The 19,779-nt window shown below is 31.2% G+C and overlaps 1 protein-coding gene across 2 annotated transcripts; it reads right to left on the bottom strand.

Annotated features, from left to right (window-relative positions):
• Positions 1 to 1,314: 1,314 nt before the first annotated feature.
• On the bottom strand, positions 1,315 to 18,761 carry LOC132724855 (hepatic leukemia factor-like). Of its 2 annotated transcripts, XM_060709809.1 has the most exons (7): positions 18,588 to 18,761; positions 13,177 to 13,373; positions 12,533 to 12,776; positions 10,219 to 10,380; positions 8,408 to 8,575; positions 4,202 to 4,284; positions 1,315 to 3,865 (listed from the first exon to the last, which is right to left on the bottom strand). In XM_060709809.1, exons 1-7 carry the CDS (start codon positions 18,676 to 18,678, stop codon positions 3,638 to 3,640), a joined length of 1,173 nt encoding a protein of 390 aa, XP_060565792.1. In that variant the 5' UTR covers positions 18,679 to 18,761; the 3' UTR covers positions 1,315 to 3,637. The 2 variants fall into 2 exon arrangements, with proteins under 2 accessions (XP_060565792.1, XP_060565794.1); XM_060709811.1 differs by lacking the exon at positions 8,408 to 8,575 and having other exon boundaries at positions 18,588 to 18,760.
• Between the last annotated feature and the right edge of the window lie 1,018 nt (positions 18,762 to 19,779).

Genomic DNA, 19,779 nt, shown 5'->3' with positions numbered 1-19,779 from the left:
TTATCTGAGGCTGAATGTTACAGAGTCATAATACACTGAAGTAAAAAGGAAAAAAAGATATTAAGTAAAGATATACAGTGAAATATAAATCTTGGCTATCATATCACAATACAATGTACAAGTAAATGTGTTGTAAATCACAAAGTCACTCTCAATATTCTGTTAAAACCACAGAGAAAGAGGATGATTTATTATAATAATGACATATCTACAGCAGCTGTAGACAAACATGGCATAAATGCACTGAATAAGTAAAGAGTTGTGCTCATTTTATTTTAATATTTGCCTATGGGAAGTAAAATACATGCAATCCTTTATAACTCAAATTCATAAAAATGCACTTTTATGATCTTTTTTAATTTGGTTTAACATAGGTGTTATTAAATTTTAACAAAAGTTTACATAAAACTGTTTTCTTATAGTGGCAATGAATGCATGATTTCTCCTATACAAGTTACAATATTATAAATTATAATGTCAATCTTGCTTAAAGTACATTACCAATTCTTGGTTGTTAGTCTATTTGGTATAGCTAGGCAAGATTTTCACATAATCACTAGCAATATTACAAAATATTCCAAATAAAGTACACTGTATACAACTTTACGTTACATGCTTTTCCAAAATACATTCATGTATATCTATAAATATGTACTTTAAGCCCAATATCTATAGTTAAATAATTATTATTTGTACTTAAGCCCAATACATGTATATCTTTAAATTTGTAATAACAAGCCCAATAAGACATTTACATCTAGCATCTTAATGCCACTACTCAAGTTTCTAATATAGCCTTCCATTGCATTTACATCTATGATATCAGCATTGCCACCATATCATTAAATTAAATTAAGCATAATAGCTAATGCAGGAGTTTCACATTTATGCAGTACCTACTAAATAAAAGATTTTTACTTTTCGTGATGCGAAGCTATTTCACATATGTGATTTTGAAATATAGTGCGTAATTAATGCTATAAATAACTTGATAATGTCAGATTAACTCTAGTACGAGAAAGTCATCTTTGATATAAAATGAGACAATTACTGGCTTGTCAGGATTTGAGAATCAATATCATTAGCAACAGCTGAGACCATCTAGCATTTTATGTGCGGTCTAAATTAATCATTTCCTGTCTTCAGCTCTGCGGCTTAATAAAGTCAGTAGAATTAGTGGATACATCTGCACTAAACATCAATTTATTTAGCCTAATGACACTACTAGACTAACTTACAGTAGGGGATGGGTGGGGGGAGCTGAGTTCAACTTTTATTTGTCATTGAACAAAGATAAATCTTCACATATGTTACTGAAAAAAAAGCTAAAAAGCAACCAAATACAAAATTTTAATGTACATGTATTAGGTCTTTGATTTTAAGTAATGCAAAATTATCATCCTTTTCCTCTGTAATTTCAGCTTTTATCTATAGTATTCAAATGGGATACTGAAAACAACAACAACCAAAGACATGTACATGTAAAAAATATAAAAGGTATTAAGTTAAATGCAAAATTATCACCCACTATCTCTGTGATTTTACAAAACAATCACTATATTATTTACCGTAGAGTGCTCAATACTTATTCTTCTCATGATATCATATGTCAAGATTTTATCTCATATTTATCTCATACTTGTCTTATATTACCTCATATTTATCTCATTCAACAAAGTATTTCTATTTGTCTTATAATTATCCTATATTAACTTATGTTTGTCTCATTTACCAAATATTTGTCTTATACTATCAAATATCTGTCTTCTTCCTTTTTTGCATTTTACTTTTTTTAATATATCTCTTATTTATTCACAATTATCTCATATCAAAACAATGAGTTTATTAACAAAACCTGTCTCAGAACTGCTTGCAAGTTTTTTCAAAACTGATCCCAAATTTCAAAATTAATATGGAAAAAAAAACATTCAATGTGTCATTTTTACAAAATGAACAATATGATAAGAGTTTGAACAAATATATAAACAAAACAATTTAGCAGGAATACCTACTGAAGACAAATAACACACACGAAAAATATAGCTTTGGACTTTCCAAGATGAGATTGAAAAAAACAATCCTCTATAATTCATAATTTCTTATATGATGTCAAACCAATGTAGATAAAATTTCAAAAATACTTTTGCCTTTTGCCTTGATCATCAAATGATATTCAACTGCTGACCTTCACATAATTTTGTACACATAAACTAAGTCTGGCTTAGATAAAATTCACCTTTGTAACAGCTGTCAATTATCAATAAGTAACAGTTGTCATCTCAACGTCAAATCTGTCTTTATAGCTTGAACTTAATTTCCTGTAAAACTTATTTATGAGAAGAGAGTCAGCACATTTAGATTTAACCAGATTTTTAAAGGCACATTATGCCTTAGAAGTGAATAAATGTTTTCTTCTTCAGAAAGGACAAAGATAAGCTTTATACTGTTTAAGTTATGGTTTTTGAGCATGTTAGATAACTACCACATGAAGAAAGAAGCAATAAACATAAAAACATCTATCTTAAAAGTAACAATATGTTAACAAAATAGTATTTTGACTGCCATACAAAATATTGATCACTATAACTAAACTAAGCACAAAAAGGCCACATCTAAGCACAAGATTGTTCAGGTAATTTGCCATTGAGTAATTTCTAGTCTGTACTGTTTCCTATTCCGTCAATACATTCTTTTAAAGTTTCCCAAAAAAAAAGATAAATAGTTTTGTCCAGATTAAAAGATGGGCAAGTCTAATCTAAGATATTTCGATTGGTAAGAGTAAAAATAGCAATGCCTTTATAGTAAATATAAGAATCTCTTATTTCTTCTTCTTATTTTTTTTTATCAGCAATGCTTTGATATTAAAAATAAAAATCTATATTTTTTCTTATCACCATTTACTGTAATCAGGAAAAGCATTTGCATTTACATTGTGTATATACATCAGATCTGTATCAGTTTCTCATTCTTTACTAAAGCACACAGAATTTTATTTCAAACTAAGATCTTTTTCTGATTTTTTCAATATTCATCCAAAACATTTTGTACCATGTTAACAGTGGAATCTTTTTTATCTTTTTTTTTTGAGAAAAGTTCATAACTTATCACACATAAAAAGAGGCAATCACACCGAATCAACACATGATATTCTTTTTTAATATACAGTCATGTTTATATGAAATTCTGAATTCTGTACAAGAACAATATACTAACAGTGCTACATTCTGAAGATAAAGAACACAAACATGTGATGCTAAATATTCACTCAGACACACGCGCATCTAATCTACAACTTTTTTTTTGTCTTTTTTTTTTTGTATTTTTCATAAAAAATAATTCTAAATTTTTCTTATATCAATATGACATATGCAATACATTATATATACACTACAAAACCATATACAGTCATGAGCTGAAAACATCTTGTTTTCCCATTCGTAACAGAATATTCCAAGTATTTGATGTGAAATTTGAACAATATTTACAGACCACACTATCAAAACAATAGATATACTGTTTCAAATGCTTCGACTATTCTGCCACTGATCAAGGTGATAATGTTTGTGAAAAAACGACGTCTGCCAAATAAAAAAAAAAATGACGATGATTTTATGATAGAACTTCTTCTGACAGGGAATTACACTTTCTCATATTTTGATAACCTTCTTCGAAGCTCTTCATTCTCCTGACGAATTTTTTCTACTTCTTCTGTAAGATCATCGTTTTGCTGTTCTAAGAATGAAGCTCGCATTGCAATCTGATTTTCCTTGACTCGTCTTGCGTCTCGTGATCGTTTCGCAGCAATGTTGTTCTTCTTACGTCTTTGCCAGTAGCGGTCATCCTTATTATAATCATCAACAAACACCTGTAACAGCCCAAAAGCCTTTTATTTTTCATGCCTACTTTAACGTTTTGTATCTTGTACAGTATCGATAGGAATTACCTTTTATTAATGAAATTTGAATAAAAATAATGCATTTTCATATAAATGATGCTTACCATCAAAACTATGCTTTAGGTTTACCGTTTAAAGATACTTAAATTAAGCATGCACAAATTCATATTATTTAAATTGTTAATATACAAATCTTTAACTGCAGCTATTGTATAACACATGATAGGACTTTCTCTTAGAAATTGTTGCTGGTTTTTTTTTGGTGTTTTTTTTTTAAAAAGAAAATTTGTTTTATATATATTTTACCTTCTTAGATTTTTTGATAATCGGCTGGGGTTTCAGCTCTTCCTCTGAGAACTTTCTGCTTGTTGGATCAAAATTTTCTTGTCCTGCAAATTTTACAGAAGTTTGAATACTGCATACATATTAATTACATTACAGTTTACTAAAGGAAATATACCAGAATAATTCATTATTCTTCTGAAAGATCATGCTTGAAAAACCTTCATGATGTAATTATAAACCCCTCTTTTAATCACGTTATCAACAATATTGATTAAAAATTTTTTATATTTACTCTGCACAGTTCACTATTCAGTCAGGATACAATATGGTTCCCTGAAACTGATTTATGGTCTTGTCCAAATTGAAAGATTTGCAAGTCCATTTAAGATATATAGTGTGCAAAGGCTTGCATTAAGTAGTAAATTCCCTAAAAATAATGAATGGTTTCGTTCAGAATGAAAGATGAACAAGTCCATTTAAGATATTTAGCTTGGAGAGGGTTAAGGAGCCAATAACACTGGCAGCTTAAAAAGAAAACAATAGTTTAAGTAAAGAAGAAAAGGGGACATTATTCTGCAGAGTAGCTTAGCAGATTTACTTGCCCCTGACTACCAACTAATGTGCCTTAAATTATAATGAGATTCTATCTCAAATAAGTAAGTTCCATACTTAAACTGTTCGTTTTACAACGTTTGAGAGATACCATTTTATATAACTAGATAAAAAATGTTGGCAGGAATGAGTTCATCACCAAAATACCTGTGAAATTATGGACATAAATCTATAACAATTGTCAGCTAATTGTCACTAATTAACAGGTATGACCACTAAATGTCTATACCTGACTGTATAATAATGAATAAGGTCAAATGTAACTTTCTCCTACTACAACTTTACTATGATACTTGCAACATGAATACTACAACCTCAGACTGGTCTCAATAATGTATTTTTGTTAACCGAAAATGTGCAAGAATTGAGTAACCATTCTAAATATCCTTATCAGCTGTACTACCTAATTACATGGGCAGTCTGTAAAAAATATTTGACTTTGTTCCAAATGATAACCTGCTGAACATGTAAGAGGGCACAGTACAAATGTAAGCAAATGCAAGACATTAATACAATTTCAGTATAGGTATACAATGTACTACATTGTCTTTCTATTTGTACATATTGATTCTTAACGTTATATAAGTTTTCAGCAGCACGCATGAAATCGTCTTTGAAGTTCATCCCTTTAATTAATAAGAATTCTCCCATAATGTCCTGACTAACCCTATAAACATCTGCCTTGCAACATGCACTCCTGCCTTTTAAAGCATGAAAGGAAATGCATGGCATTTACAGAACGGTCTTAAAATAATATCATGACATGCAGAAAGTGTTATCTAATAGGAGATAAATAACACATAATTATATAGTATAATACTTGACAACAACAGCGTCAGGTGTCTGACAGATTCTGGTAAATACCTAAATGTACACCGAGTCTTTCACCTATATCGTGTTCCTGCCAACTTTTTAAAACCATAATACATTCATGCAAAGATTACATTAAAACTTGTTATTAAACATATGACCCTATCAAAGATACCTTATAACCATATAAAGGGATAGTTGATACCTAGGAACGGCAATGAAATATGCGTCAACTTGTGTAAAGTTGGAGGCCATAATTCAAATTTACCTTAACCCACTCAATTTCTTTGATGGACTTGTCCAGCTTTCATTAAAGGAAGTTCCAGAGCCACTCATAAATGATTATCAATATCTAGGTATATCAAGGTAAAAATTTAAGTAAGCCAGGCAACAGTAAGAGCCTAAGTCTGGCAAGTCTGCACTTATGTCTGTACTGGTGGCAAAGGCTTAAATCACTGTCGATTCCAACAGGGTAAGGTTTTACAGTATGATATGATATTTTTCCCTACTAAGCATTTCATTTTTATTTTCAACTAGACCACAAACTTTAAGGCAAGTACTGAAAAAGTCATGAAATTGTCTGCAACGACAAGAAGCCTTCATTTGCAGAATCAAAATTGAATATATTACAAAGGTTGAATCTTTAAATAGTCATAGAATAAAATGGAAGGTGGTCCTTGTCACAGACCTTGTGACTTAACTGATTATCTTGTAAAACCTTAACCTGGCCTCAAGGTTATAAAACCCATCCCTGAGATCAAGCTCGAATCTTAGGGTTTTCATTGGTCAATTCACATTCTGTGCCTGTTTCTGGCCAATGAAATGCCTGAGATCCGACTTTGAGCTTAGAATATTTCTTAATAACCTTGGCCCCTGCTGTACTGCTGGCAGCAAACTGAACCAACCCATATGCCACGTGCAGGCCCAAGTCAGCCAGCACAGCCATGCTATCTGATCATGGTCTGCACAGTGTTAGCTATTCATGCAATACATATTTTGAAAAAAATCCCTACAAATAACAAATGGTCTTGTCCAGATTGAAAGATAGGTAAGTCCGTTTAAAACAGTTATAAGGTAGGGTAAGGGATTTTCTTTAACATATCTATATGTGATAGTCTTCAAATGTTTATTCTACACTAAATGTTGGCAGCCTTTCTTGAACTTCACATTCATCATATTTTCATTTGACTAATTCACAGATTTTATACAGAACTGTTATCCGATTTTGTTTCTCACATCTCTAATCAAGATAAAAATGCATGAAAAATATTTTAATTTCAAATAAATAATGTCAAAATAATAATCACAATTTATTTCAAGACTCAAAATGGCTATTTACTTAATTAGGAAGGAAACAGTTTTTTTTAGTTTATATAAAAGTACATAATCATATTTACATATTCTAAAACGTGTACTGCCAAAATATGTTTATGTGACAAAGGTTTAACACATATGTAACCATTTGTCTGCTTGCGGCAAAAAATTCTAACCATGCCACCAGTGCCAACCAAAATGAATCAGTACTTCCATGCTATCTGATCGTTGTCTGCACTGTTTGCCTTGACAATACATGTTTGGAATTTCCCCTTAAATCCTGAATGGATTGGTCCAAATCGAAAGTTGGATGTGTCCATTTAAGACTTTTAGAAGGGGTAAGGATTAAAAAGTTAACATATGTAACCAAAATGATGTACTTTTATATAAGTTGTAAAAAACAAGTCAACACTGTTATTTTGGCAAATGTGTTACATCAGGTAAACAAATATGTTTAATAAACAAATTAACAAAATGTCTTTAATCACTCCTTCAAAATATTTTTCATTATTCATAATTAGGGAAAAAATAGGATTTCCATTTAACTTTTTATTTATTTGCTTTGATTTGCAGCAAAATCTCTTTACAGGCGTTTGATTCAACTGAATGCTAACCCAACTGTACAACCACTGAGGAACATTTCCACTATTACAAAAGACAGTTTTAAAATTAAGCAGTAACACAACAAATAGCAACAGATGTTAACCTGCACAACACAGCCTTTTAAAATGACAACATAACATAAATGTTTTCCTAACTATCCTCATCATCTCATTAAGTAAGTTGACAGATCACTACACTGCCAGAGATATTAAGAAACATTTGCCTCAAACAAATGGTCTATAGAATGACATACCTTGGGGCAGAATTAAAATAAAAGAGCCCAATATCCAGAGATCACGCACATCAAGAGACCAAACACATCGCTTCCTGAACTAACCAAAATATAACACATGTTTATGGTTTGTTTGTTTTTGGGTTTTACGTCACATCGACACAGTATAGGTCATATCGCGACGTTCCAGCTTTACTGGTGGAGGAAGACCTCAGGTGCCCTTCCGTGCATTATTTCAAGCCTATGTAACGGTGGTTCTGTAAGCTAGCTGGATAGCTTCCTCACATGAAAGAATCCAAAGTCCCTGTAGGGATTCGAAACCACAGCGGTGCGGGGCAAGTGGTTTGAAGTCAACGACCTTAACCACTCGGCCACTGACGCCCAACATGTTTATAGAAGCTATATATATCTTCTGCAGATACATATGTATTAAAAACCCAACAAGGCTTGTTTCCTTTGCAGAGCAGTTTGGGTTTCAAATAGTTCACAGAATCTTGCCTTAATTTTGTTGACTGTTTATATTTTAGTTTACAATCCCCACATTTCATAACCATACATAACCATATATCATATTTGTACAGAAACATAACAACACCTGGGTGATGCAAGGGTGAGGGGCGCGGGTCTACATATTTTTCAGCAATATTGTTATTTACCTGGTAGAGAGTTCATAAGCTCTACGTCTCCATCCTCACTACCAATACTACTATGATTTGAACTATTAGATGCTTCCCAATTCTTCATAGAATTTGAAGCGTACACATCCAGAGACTGAGGTGACGGATAATCATTGTGATGTACTGATGGGTTGTTCTGCATGTATACTACAATTGAGTAAAGGTGGAAACATTGCTAACCATTTTATAAAGTAATACTGATTTTTATTTTTTACTCTTTTTTTCAACTTTTTGTTATACACAAAATATATGTGAAGTTCAGGAACATGGACTGCTGTTCTAAAAATTAGAAGAGAATAGTGGTTATTAACAGGGTTTGGTTCCCAGCTTATAAAACTGTTTAAGCCCGGTCTCTAACTCAAGCAACCAATTGGTAGCATTGAGTTGTCCAATGAATTTCTTCAAAAGTTGGACTGTTTTTTTTTTTCAAGAATTTTCTAGACTGGTTTTTTAAACAGTTTTATAAACGTACACTCAAAATCTGAAAATAAACTTCAAGAAATATTTGCATTATTTCCTCATCTCACAAACAACAACCATTTTCACAATCTTTAATTTCTTTCATTATTTGTTTTCATACAAGATCAAAACACTTAAGTTGTAAATTATGGTGTTAATGCACAAAGAATTCTGCAATGAAATGAGAGCTAAAAACATAATTATTTAACTGGTCAAAAGGACTGACATCACATTTTCACTGTTAACCATAATTATACTGATGTAGGCCAATCATGCAGTTTCTGTAAATCACTAAATCATTTTTACAGTTCCTTGGCCATATTTCCATCTTTTAGACATTTACCTTTTCTTCAGTAATGCTAGTTTCGACCCCGAAATATATTTTATATTTTCATACTATTTTTATATATAAACATTATTTAAAAGGACTGGAAATATTTTTTGTGACTTGCGTACATTTGATGTACGTCTGGACCAATATTTTTGTACAAAATTCTAATCAAAGTCTGCACTGTTCACTATTAAAAACTGTAATTGACATGTATTTTCTCATGTATTTGTATGTATTCAAACAGAAAATATGTAAATAAAACTTGAAGAAATTATTTCAAATTTTTCCGTTTAAGTATTGAATGGTTATGTCCTGACTGCAAGTTTTCAGAAAGTCCATTAAAGATATTTAGCACTTTTAGGCTTAAAATAAGCTTAAAGTAAGCAAATATTTCTTGAAGTAAAAACAACGGAAATGTAATGAAATTGCTGACATTTTAAACAGCCTTGTAAAAAAAACTAGTGCATTTACTTATAAAATACATGTATACATGTAATTGCATCTGAAATAAGGAAGGACAAAACAATGAAATTGTTTTTTCAATAGACAACAGTTGAACTTGAGTTTAAAATATTCATACAAATAAATTAGAAATGTTTCAATAAAAACAGAAAATGTCAACATTTTCATTCCGGTACAAAATATGTGACTATAAGAGCTTGTAAAAACAGACATTTCTGTGAACAGACTCGTTTTTTAAAAAAAATTTCAGACATATCATATGTTTTAATGATAAGTTATATGTATATACAATGTATGGTTGAGGAAAATATTGATTTTTCACTATCTGCTGGCAGTTGCTAATAACTGTTCCGAGTTTCTCATTATCAAGTTGGCCAACGTGCTTAAGATTTCGAAATATTCTCTTATACATGTACAAGCAGATTTAGCCTTTTAGTTTTTTCTGTAATACATCTGAAAGAAATAATTACCACATATTGTTCACAACATTTCTGTTTTTACAGCAAATAAAGTTAACCATTCTTCCCAATATTTTTACCTGGAATAGTGGCTATTTGATCTTCATCTTCATCATAACTCATGAACGAAGACTTGCGCTTGTCAGGGGAACTTGTGCTCGGTTTCTTACCCATAACTTCATCTAGAGTAACAACAGAGACTTTCGGTGGTAGTTTCACACCAAAATCATCGTCCATCAGATCTATTAATAGTAACACAACAACACAATACAAAACTGGTACCAGCACAAACAACAGCAAAATTACAACACAGTACTTTGGCTTTCTTTTCTGTGAATTTCAAAGGTTATTTCATAATTAAAAGCTGATTTGATAATATCATTTGCTATTTGCTATTAAAAGCAGGTTTGTTGAAATAATTTCTATTTTAAAGGAACTCCACTTAGGTCAAAGGCCTAAAAACATAAAATTTTAATTTCTTACATGAATTTGTTGGGCAAAATATTATTAAGAAATATAAAATGAAATTATATTTGATAACTGTATCTTTGTGCTATTGTTAGCCTGATTTGAGTGAAAACATTGCTATGAATGATCTAAAATTTCGCACACAAGTCATTGGTCTAAACCTACATCAAATGGAACACTAATCTTGAAAAAAAATCCAGTCCCATCATGTTAAAAAACCTCAGTGGAGTCCCTTTAAAACTTATCTCCAGAAATTCTTAACAGATAATAGCTTTTTAATTTATCAAAGTCTGTGCTTTTTGAAGATTTATTTGTTGCATTTTATAGTTTTTTAAACTTACAAAAACCTTGATACTACTAAACATATCTGTTTTACAAAATCATGAAATAAAAAATTTCATCTTTAAGCATTTTTTTATAATTTCTTTTAATGTTTCCATATCAGATTTAACATGATATACAGAAGCAAAAAAAAAGGCAAAGTAAAATGGCAAACAAAAAATATATACCAGTATTTATTTAATACAACTACACAAATAATATCTTAATTAAACCTTAGTGTATATTTGTATATTAAAACTTGTATTGTGTGAAACAGTCTTAAACCTGTTTGGCATGCAAAAAAAACTGTTTTACATTAAAAATGGAAAAATATTCTGTCTTTTCTTGTCACATCAACAGTGAACTACCGCAGTTAACCAACACTATCACCATATTGATTAATATTTTTGCAATTCCAGTATTCATTTCCTTTCAAGAAACAAAATGACCTTGAACTTTAGACAATTTAAGACAAGAGTATTGATTCTAAAGAAATATGAGACATCTAAGAATATTAATTCATCAGGTACAATATAAATCAAGGTGTGTCGCTTAATTGCTGAAACCCAATACAAATGGTAACTGTCACAAACATCCACTGATGTTTCATAAAACAGAGAGTTAATATCACAATGTTATTAACTTTTCAAGTTCAAGGTTTGCCGCTAACATTGTGAGTGCAAAGCAAAGACGTATTGTCATATGTCACAAATTTCATGCTGATCTTCCAACTATTTGTAAAACATCTATTTTATCACATTTCTATAATACATCAGCAAAGGAGAGAAAACTGCTGTTCAGAATCAGTAATTTAATCAAAAAAGAGAACTTAAGCTCAGTTATAACAGAAATATAAATGAATTTCTCAGAATATTTTCCTGAATTGAAGACAGTTTTCAGAAAAGCGGACAATTTACCCAAGAGGAAAATTTATATAAAAATGTCAAAGCAACTTTACAGAGCAAAATACTTTATACTATTGCCATGGTTTCAATGCATAAATTAACTTTATTCTTTTACAAGCGAGGGTTACTAATGCACGGCCTTCACATTTTAACTAAAATGATCACAAAAAAAGAGAATCATTTGCTGACAATAGTGCCATAAAATATTAAACAAATATCAAATATATACATGTACAGTGCTCAAATATGATATAAGAAAAGATTGATAATTGCTACACAGTCTCTTTGTAAAAATAAGTAGAACATGTTTTGACTTCACACAAAGCAGATGTGTTGTGTTTAAAATTCTACACACTATAGGTGGTCACAATATGAATATAAATTTCTTGAATAATATATAAACTGGTAGTTTTTAAGAAAGACCAATTTTGTTTGACCTGTAATAGGGAAATTATTTCTTTACTGTTAGGTTAGATATTTATAAAGTACATTACTTGTCCATACAGACTGTTGGACAACCTGGGAAACACAGACCACTGATTATGCTGCCCCTGGTACAAATTTTAGGGTCTAGTGTTTTTTACTGAATTTTACAATTAAATGTTTCCTACCAAATTCGTTTTTCATTAAAGCACTATAAATTATTACAAGAAAACTTGTCACACATTACAACTACATGCATACAGGAAAATAAACTTACATCTTTCAATAGCAGACTGTGGCTCCGAAGTTCTGGGTGAGGAGACTGGGCTCAAAGATAGTGGGGATATTGTAGCCTTGTTGACTGGGCTCTCTGGTAGGTAACCTATGTTCGATGCTTTCTTCACTGTCTTTAAGCCAATGTCTCGGTTTGGACTCTCCGGTGATATACATATTCCGTTTGTCTCACGCTGGGGCGAGCCCGGAGGAGTTTTCGCAAGAGCGCTAGCTAATAAACTGATAGTCTGAAAAGACAATTGATGGTGAATCAGTTCAAGCCAATCAAGCCACCATACTTAACAAGCACTTAAAATGGCTCTTGAATTAAAAGGACTCCATCAAGTTTATTTTGATAATTAAATTTTGTACCATTTGATGTAAGTCTGGACCAACAAATTGTGTGTAAAATGTTAGAGTATCAATCTGTTTTTATTTTACCTAAATTGAAAAGCATTTTAACACTTTTAACTCAAGAATTGCATTTAAAAATGAATGTAGTTCATGTGAGTTCAAAGATATTAATGATTGAATTGCTTTAATATTTTTTTCAAAATTAATAATTTAATATACATGTATAAATTTATTCTCACATGATTGACAAATACTACTACTAAATCAAACTAGTTATATCCACTGTCTACTCACCTCAGCTTCATCATTTTCATCAAGATTTACTGGAATCCCATTCTCTGAGAGGAATTCATCTAAATCCATGTACTCAAGGTCGAATGCAGATCCATCATTACCAGAAGGTTTGTCCCAAAGGTTAGAGCCAAGGAAAGCCGAGTTGGCATTTGGCATATAGTTTCCAACTTTACCAGGTTTCTTAACATTGTTGCCCCCTGAAAATATAAAATGTGGCTTAAATATAATATACCTCAGTCTGGACTTAAGTATATTGTAACTATTTAAACAGTGTTGTTAGGGTCTCACACACTGTATTTAATTGATAAAAAAATATATATGTACATTGTACTTGTATAAATAAGATGTCCCTGTTATAAATGCTATCGGAGGTAACAACTGAATTGCCAGTTTACCTTCTTGTTGTAAACTTGTCTATTTACCTGCCCCTTGTAGATTTGTCTGTTTACCTGCTTGTCCTAAACTTGTCTGTTTACCTGCTTGTTGTATACTTATCTGTTATGAATGCTATCAGAGGTAACAACTGAATTGACAGTTTACCAGCTTGTTGTAAACTTGTCTGTTTACTTGCTAAAAGTGCTTGTTGTAGATTTGTCTGTTTACCTGCTTGTCATAAGCTTGTTTGTTTACCTGCTTGTTGTATACTTGTCTGTTTACCTGTTTATTGTGGACTTGTCTGTTTACCGGCTTGTTGGGGATTTTGTCTGCTTACCTGCTTGCTATAGACTTGCATGTTTACTTGCAGTTTATTTGAAGAATTAATGAACCATGCTTGTTAATTTGCATAAAAAATGACTAATACAGTACCTATCTGCTTGAGGAGATAAACCCATTTAATGTTAACATTTTACAGACAATAAATTACATAAAATCTACATGCATGGTTACATCTTCTTTACATGAATGCAATCTGTATTTAAAATTTCACTCACATAGAGTTAGCTTTAGCTCTACTTCATGCATCATGTAAATTATTAATTGATTATTAATTGATATAAACATGTACATGTAACTGTATTTCCTCAGAACAAATTTTAACTTGCAATTTGTCTAAAGAACTAGTATGTCCCAAGATTCCACTACTTTGTTCAGATGCAAATTTATATGCTCCCTGCTCCCATCAGAATAGTGGGAGCATAAAAAAGCTATCTCTCAATATTTATAAATAAACTAGAGGTAGTGGAGGACAAAGAGAAACCACATGTCACCACCTAATAGGTTAAAATAATTTATTAAAGTCTACTAGTTTCGATCAAACATGTATGATCTTCATCAGAACCCATTTTTATAAATGTGCAATTTCAGTACAACTAACAGTGCTGGCAATACTGGCATTCAAATTGATGTTTACATTGAGTGAGTGTATTGTTTACATTGAGTGAGTGTATAGTTTACATTGAGTGAGTTTATTGTTTACATTGAGTGAGTGTATTGTTTACATTAACTGAGTGTATTGTTTACATTGAGTGAGTTTATTGTTTACATTGAGTGAGTGTATTGTTTACTTTGAGTGAGTGTATTGTTTACATTCAGTGAGTGTATTGTTTATATTGAGTGAATGTATTGTTTACATTGAGTGAGTGTATTGTTTACATTGACTGAGTGTATTGTTTACATTGACTGAGTGTATTGTTTATATTGTCTGAGTTTATTGTTTACATTGAGTGAGTGTATTGTTTACATTGAGTGAGTTTATTGTTTACTTTAAGTAAGTGTATTGTTTATATTTAAAGTGTATTGTTTACATTGACTGAGTTTATTGTTTACATTGAGTGAGTGTATTGTTTACATTCAGTGACTGTACAGCTTACATTGAGTGAGTGTATTGTTTACATTCAGCAAGTGTATCATTTTTTTTATATTATTTAATTATTTACATTCAGTGAGTGTACTGTTTACATTCAGTGAGTGTATTGTTTACATTGAGTGAGTGTTACATTAACTTTCACTGAGTTTATTGTTTGTATTCAGTGAGTGTATTGTTTACATTCAGCGAGTGTATTGTTTACTTTTAAGTGAGTGTACTGTTTATATTCAGTGAGTGTATTGTTTACATTCAGTGAGTGTACTGTTTACTTTGTAAATGTATTGTTTATAGTCAGTGAGTGTACTGTTTACTTTGTGAATGATTTTTTTTTTACATTATTTAATTGTTTACATTCAGCGTGTGTACAGTTTACATTAAATGAGTGAATTGTTTACATTCAGCGAGTGTACTGTTTGCATTCAGCGAGTGTATTGTTTGCATTCAGCGAGTGTATTGTTTATGTTCAGCGAGTGTATTGTTTATGTTCAGCGAGTATATTGTTTATGTTCAGCGAGTGTATTGTTTATGTTCAGCGAGTGTATTGTTTATGTTCAGCGAGTATATTGTTTATGTTCAGCGAGTGTATTGTTTATGTTAGCGAGTATATTGTTTATGTTCAGCGAGTATATTTATTTATGTTCAGCGAGTATATTGTTTATGTTCAGCGAGTGTATTGTTTATGTTCAGCGAGTGTATTGTTTATGTTCAGTGAGAATATTGTTTATGTTCAGTGAGAATATTGTTTATGTTCAGTGAGAATATTGTTTATGTTCAGCGAGTATATTGTTTATGTTCAGTGAGAATATTGTTTATGTTCAGTGAGAATATTGTTTATGTTCAGCGAGTATATTGTTTATGTTCAGCGAGTATATTGTTTATGTTCAGTGAGAATATTGTTTATGTTCAGTGAGAATATTGTTTATGTTCAGCGAGTATATTGTTTATGTTCAGTGAGAATATTGTTTATGTTCAGCGAGTGTATTGTTTATGTTCAGCGAGTATATTGTTTATGTTCAGCGAGAATATTGTTTATGTTCAGCGAGTATATTGTTTATGTTCAGCGAGTGTATTGTTTATGTTCAGCGAGTGTATTGTTTAATGTTCAGCGAGTGTATTGTTTATGTTCAGCGAGTGTATTGTTAATGTTCAGCGAGTATATTATTTATGTTCAGCGAGTATATTGTTAATGTTCAGCGAGTATATTGTTTATGTTCAGCGAGTATATTGTTTATGTTCAGCGAGTATATTGTTTATGTTCAGCGAGTGTATTGTTAATGTTCAGCGAGTATATTGTTTATGTTCAGCGAGTATATTGTTTATGTTCAGCGAGTTTATGTTCAGCGAGTATATTGTTTATGTTCAGCAGTATATTGTTTATGTTCAGCGAGTGTATTGTTAATGTTCAGCGAGTATATTGTTTATTTTCAGCGAGTATATTGTTTATTTTCAGCGAGTATATTGTTTATGTTCAGCGAGTGTATTGTTTATGTTCAGCGAGTATATTTATTTATGTTCAGCGAGTATATTGTTTATTTTCAGCGAGTATATTTTTTATGTTCAGCGAGTGTATTGTTTATGTTCAGCGAGTGTATTGTTTATGTTCAGCGAGAATATTGTTTGCATTCAGCGAGTGTATTGTTTATGTTCAGCGAGTATATTGTTTATGTTCAGCGAGTATATTGTTTATGTTCAGCGAGTATATTGTTTATGTTCAGCGAGTATATTGTTTATGTTCAGCGAGTATATTGTTTATGTTCAGCGAGTATATTGTTTATGTTCAGCGAGTATATTGTTTATGTTCAGCGAGTATATTGTTTATGTTCAGCAAGTATATCGTTTATGTTCAGCAAGTATATTGTTTATGTTCAGCGAGTATATTGTTTATGTTCAGCGAGTATATTATTTATGTTCAGCGAGTGTATTGTTTATGTTCAGCGAGTATATTGTTTATGTTCAGCGAGTATATTGTTTATGTTCAGCGAGTATATTGTTTATGTTCAGTGAGAATATTGTTTAGGCCAAATTAAAAATATTCCTTGTTTGCTGTCTCCCGAATTGGGTAGGTAGGTAGGCAGAATATTTTTTATTCTAAAAATTGTACATAGTTATCCTTATATTTCTCATGAGAAAGTAAAATCCTATAAACAGTGTTTAAACCTTCTGATTTATATTTTCTATCTTCTGTTTTCCATATCAAAGTACTATTCTGTTAACAAACTGGTTGGTTTATGTGAGTTGAATGAGTTGGGATAATTAATAAAAACTTTCTTGCTCAGGAGGCAATAAAAACTTTTGGGCAGGCCTGTTTTTTATGGGTAGGTAGGGAGACAGCAAACAAACATATTTTTAATTTTGGCCTTATGTTCAGCGAGTATATTGTTTATGTTCAGCGAGTGCATTGTTTATGTTCAGCGAGTATATTGTTTATGTTCACTGAGTATATTGTTTATGTTCAGCGAGTATATTGTTTATATTCAATGAGTATACTGTTTACATTCAACAAGTGTATAGTTTTCCAGACAGTAACAAATAAAGGTCTGTAAAAAGTCTCAGCACCAAAGTAATATCTTTTTTTTTCTTTTTTTTTGGGGGGGGGGGGGTTTACACCAAACAGAAGAAGTCATATGGTGACTTTTCAGCTTCAGTGGCAGAGGAAGACTTCAGGGACCCCTAAGCGCATTATTTCTGTTGATTTAGGCACAAGTGGACACCTGTGTAAAACCATTGATGTTCCATAAGCCATTAAAGTCCCTATAGGGATTCGAACCTCCATGCAGTGGCCATGGATGTCGTAACAAAATTAATATGACTTATATCAAAATATGACGTCAAATATTTGTACAGCACTTTCAACAAAATTTTAAAGCTGCTGCATGCCTCCAGATGAGCAAAAACATTTAAGAAAAAAAACGAGAAAAAATTACAAAAATTTTAAAAAAAAGTAAAAAAACATTCAAAAAACCCCAAAATGAGGAAAAAATTAAAAAAGAAAAAAGTTTAAATTAATATATACATGTATGTGGGAAATGGGTTGATTAATGAAAATTTTGCTGTATTTTTATCACCTACCCATTTTTTTTGCTCTTTTGCTTTTTAAGGTAATTTACTTTAACTTGAGAAATTTTGGTTCTTTGATATTTTTTCCTTCTGGGTAAACCCTTTTTTGATATCCCCATACCAATTGCAAAAATTTTTTATCTCAAAAAAACTTTTAAAACAATTTAAAAAAAAAATTTTTTTTTTTTTGGCCCCTCAGTAAATTTTTGAACGTAAATTTGGTTGTTTCAAGTTTTTGGTTTAAAAAACGGGGCCAAAAATTTTTTTGGTTTTTTCCCGCAGGGTTTTTAAATAACTTTCTTGTTTTACTTTTTTTTAAAAAAAAACCAAAAAAAAATTTTTCTTTCCAAAAATACCAGCAAAACGATTTTCTTACTTCCCACTACCCGTAACCGATGCCCAAAAACTGAAAATTAGCTAAGTGCAGATGTACCCAAGTACATATATAATATGCGTACTGTAAATAGGTCACACAACATACGTACTGTAAACACGATAGACGGTGGTAGAAATTTTATGTCAAAATATGTAGAAATCAGTCGCTTACCATTGTTAAAACTTGGAGCCGTTTGTAAGTTTGGATCCTCAAGGAGAGCCTTCAATGAGAATCCGTGGCCAGCGTATCCAAAATTAGACATATTTGTTCGCAGATCGCAAGATTGATATTGTTCGCTTCTCCACACAATAATAATCCTTTAACATTGGCAAGTGCTCGTTTCTATTTTTAGGAACGTCAAAACGCAACTGCCAATCAAATAAAAGGCTACATTTATATCTCCTGTTTGATTGGTCAAATGTTTTCAGCTGTTTTCATGGCCACATCTAGTCACGTTGAAAAAAGCGTGCTTACAACAATTTTGACCGGTCAAGATACGGCACCGTGGTTCAAGGATAAAGCCCCGTCGTCAAAGAATTGATCTTCGGACATTATTTGCCAAATTTATATACTGTATATCATTTTCATTTAAAAGTTTTCTTTTATACTAGGCTACAAGTATTTTCACATGCTTAGACTTAGAGGTAATGAAAATCTAGCTAATTACACTGAAGAGTAGCATGATCGAGTTATATCAGGGACACAATGTTTCTGTTTTACATAGACCTTGCATGCATATTTATTTTTGATGTGTTTTAAGAGAGTTATTAAATTAGTTAAACCATAGAGTTAATAACTGTATTGAAGATCTATATTACAGTAGTGTATTTTAAGTGTTTTGCTATTTTCCAAGAAAGGTAACTCTGTCGGTCTTGTTTGATTTTAATCTTTGGGTGATTATGTCCCCTCACGGATTTTTATTATAAATCCGTGATAAATTATAAATCCGTGGTCCCCTTGACCAAATTTGCTATTTTCTCAACCATAACGTTTCTCTCCTAAAGTAAGGGTCACTTGAGGTTATTCTTTGTGTTATAGAAAGTTGTTATAAAAGAATAAGATTATTAATAAGGATTTGAATTGAGGAATTGGTATTTGTATGTTTTATTCATTTGTTCTTAAAAGTTCTAATGTCAGCTAAATGAAGACTTATAGTAATTAAATACAGTTGTGGATTAATAAGATAAATAAATAATTGCATGATAAAAGTTATTTTGATAAATTTGTATTGTTCTTGAGTGTTTGTTCTTATATAGTTATTCCTAGAAATCACTGTTTCTATTTGTTATGCACTGATGTTTGTTATTTACAGTAATTGCAGTACAGAGATGATATCACAGTGTGAGTGACAGAGGTAAAGTTA

This window comes from Ruditapes philippinarum, unplaced genomic scaffold (assembly GCF_026571515.1).
Source record: "Ruditapes philippinarum isolate M1 unplaced genomic scaffold, ASM2657151v2 ctg4587_1_1_1_1, whole genome shotgun sequence".
NCBI classification, from domain to species: Eukaryota; Metazoa; Mollusca; class Bivalvia; order Venerida; family Veneridae; genus Ruditapes; species Ruditapes philippinarum.
The sequence above is the reverse complement of the archived record's forward strand: the minus strand, read 5'-3'. Positions and strand labels throughout refer to the sequence as shown.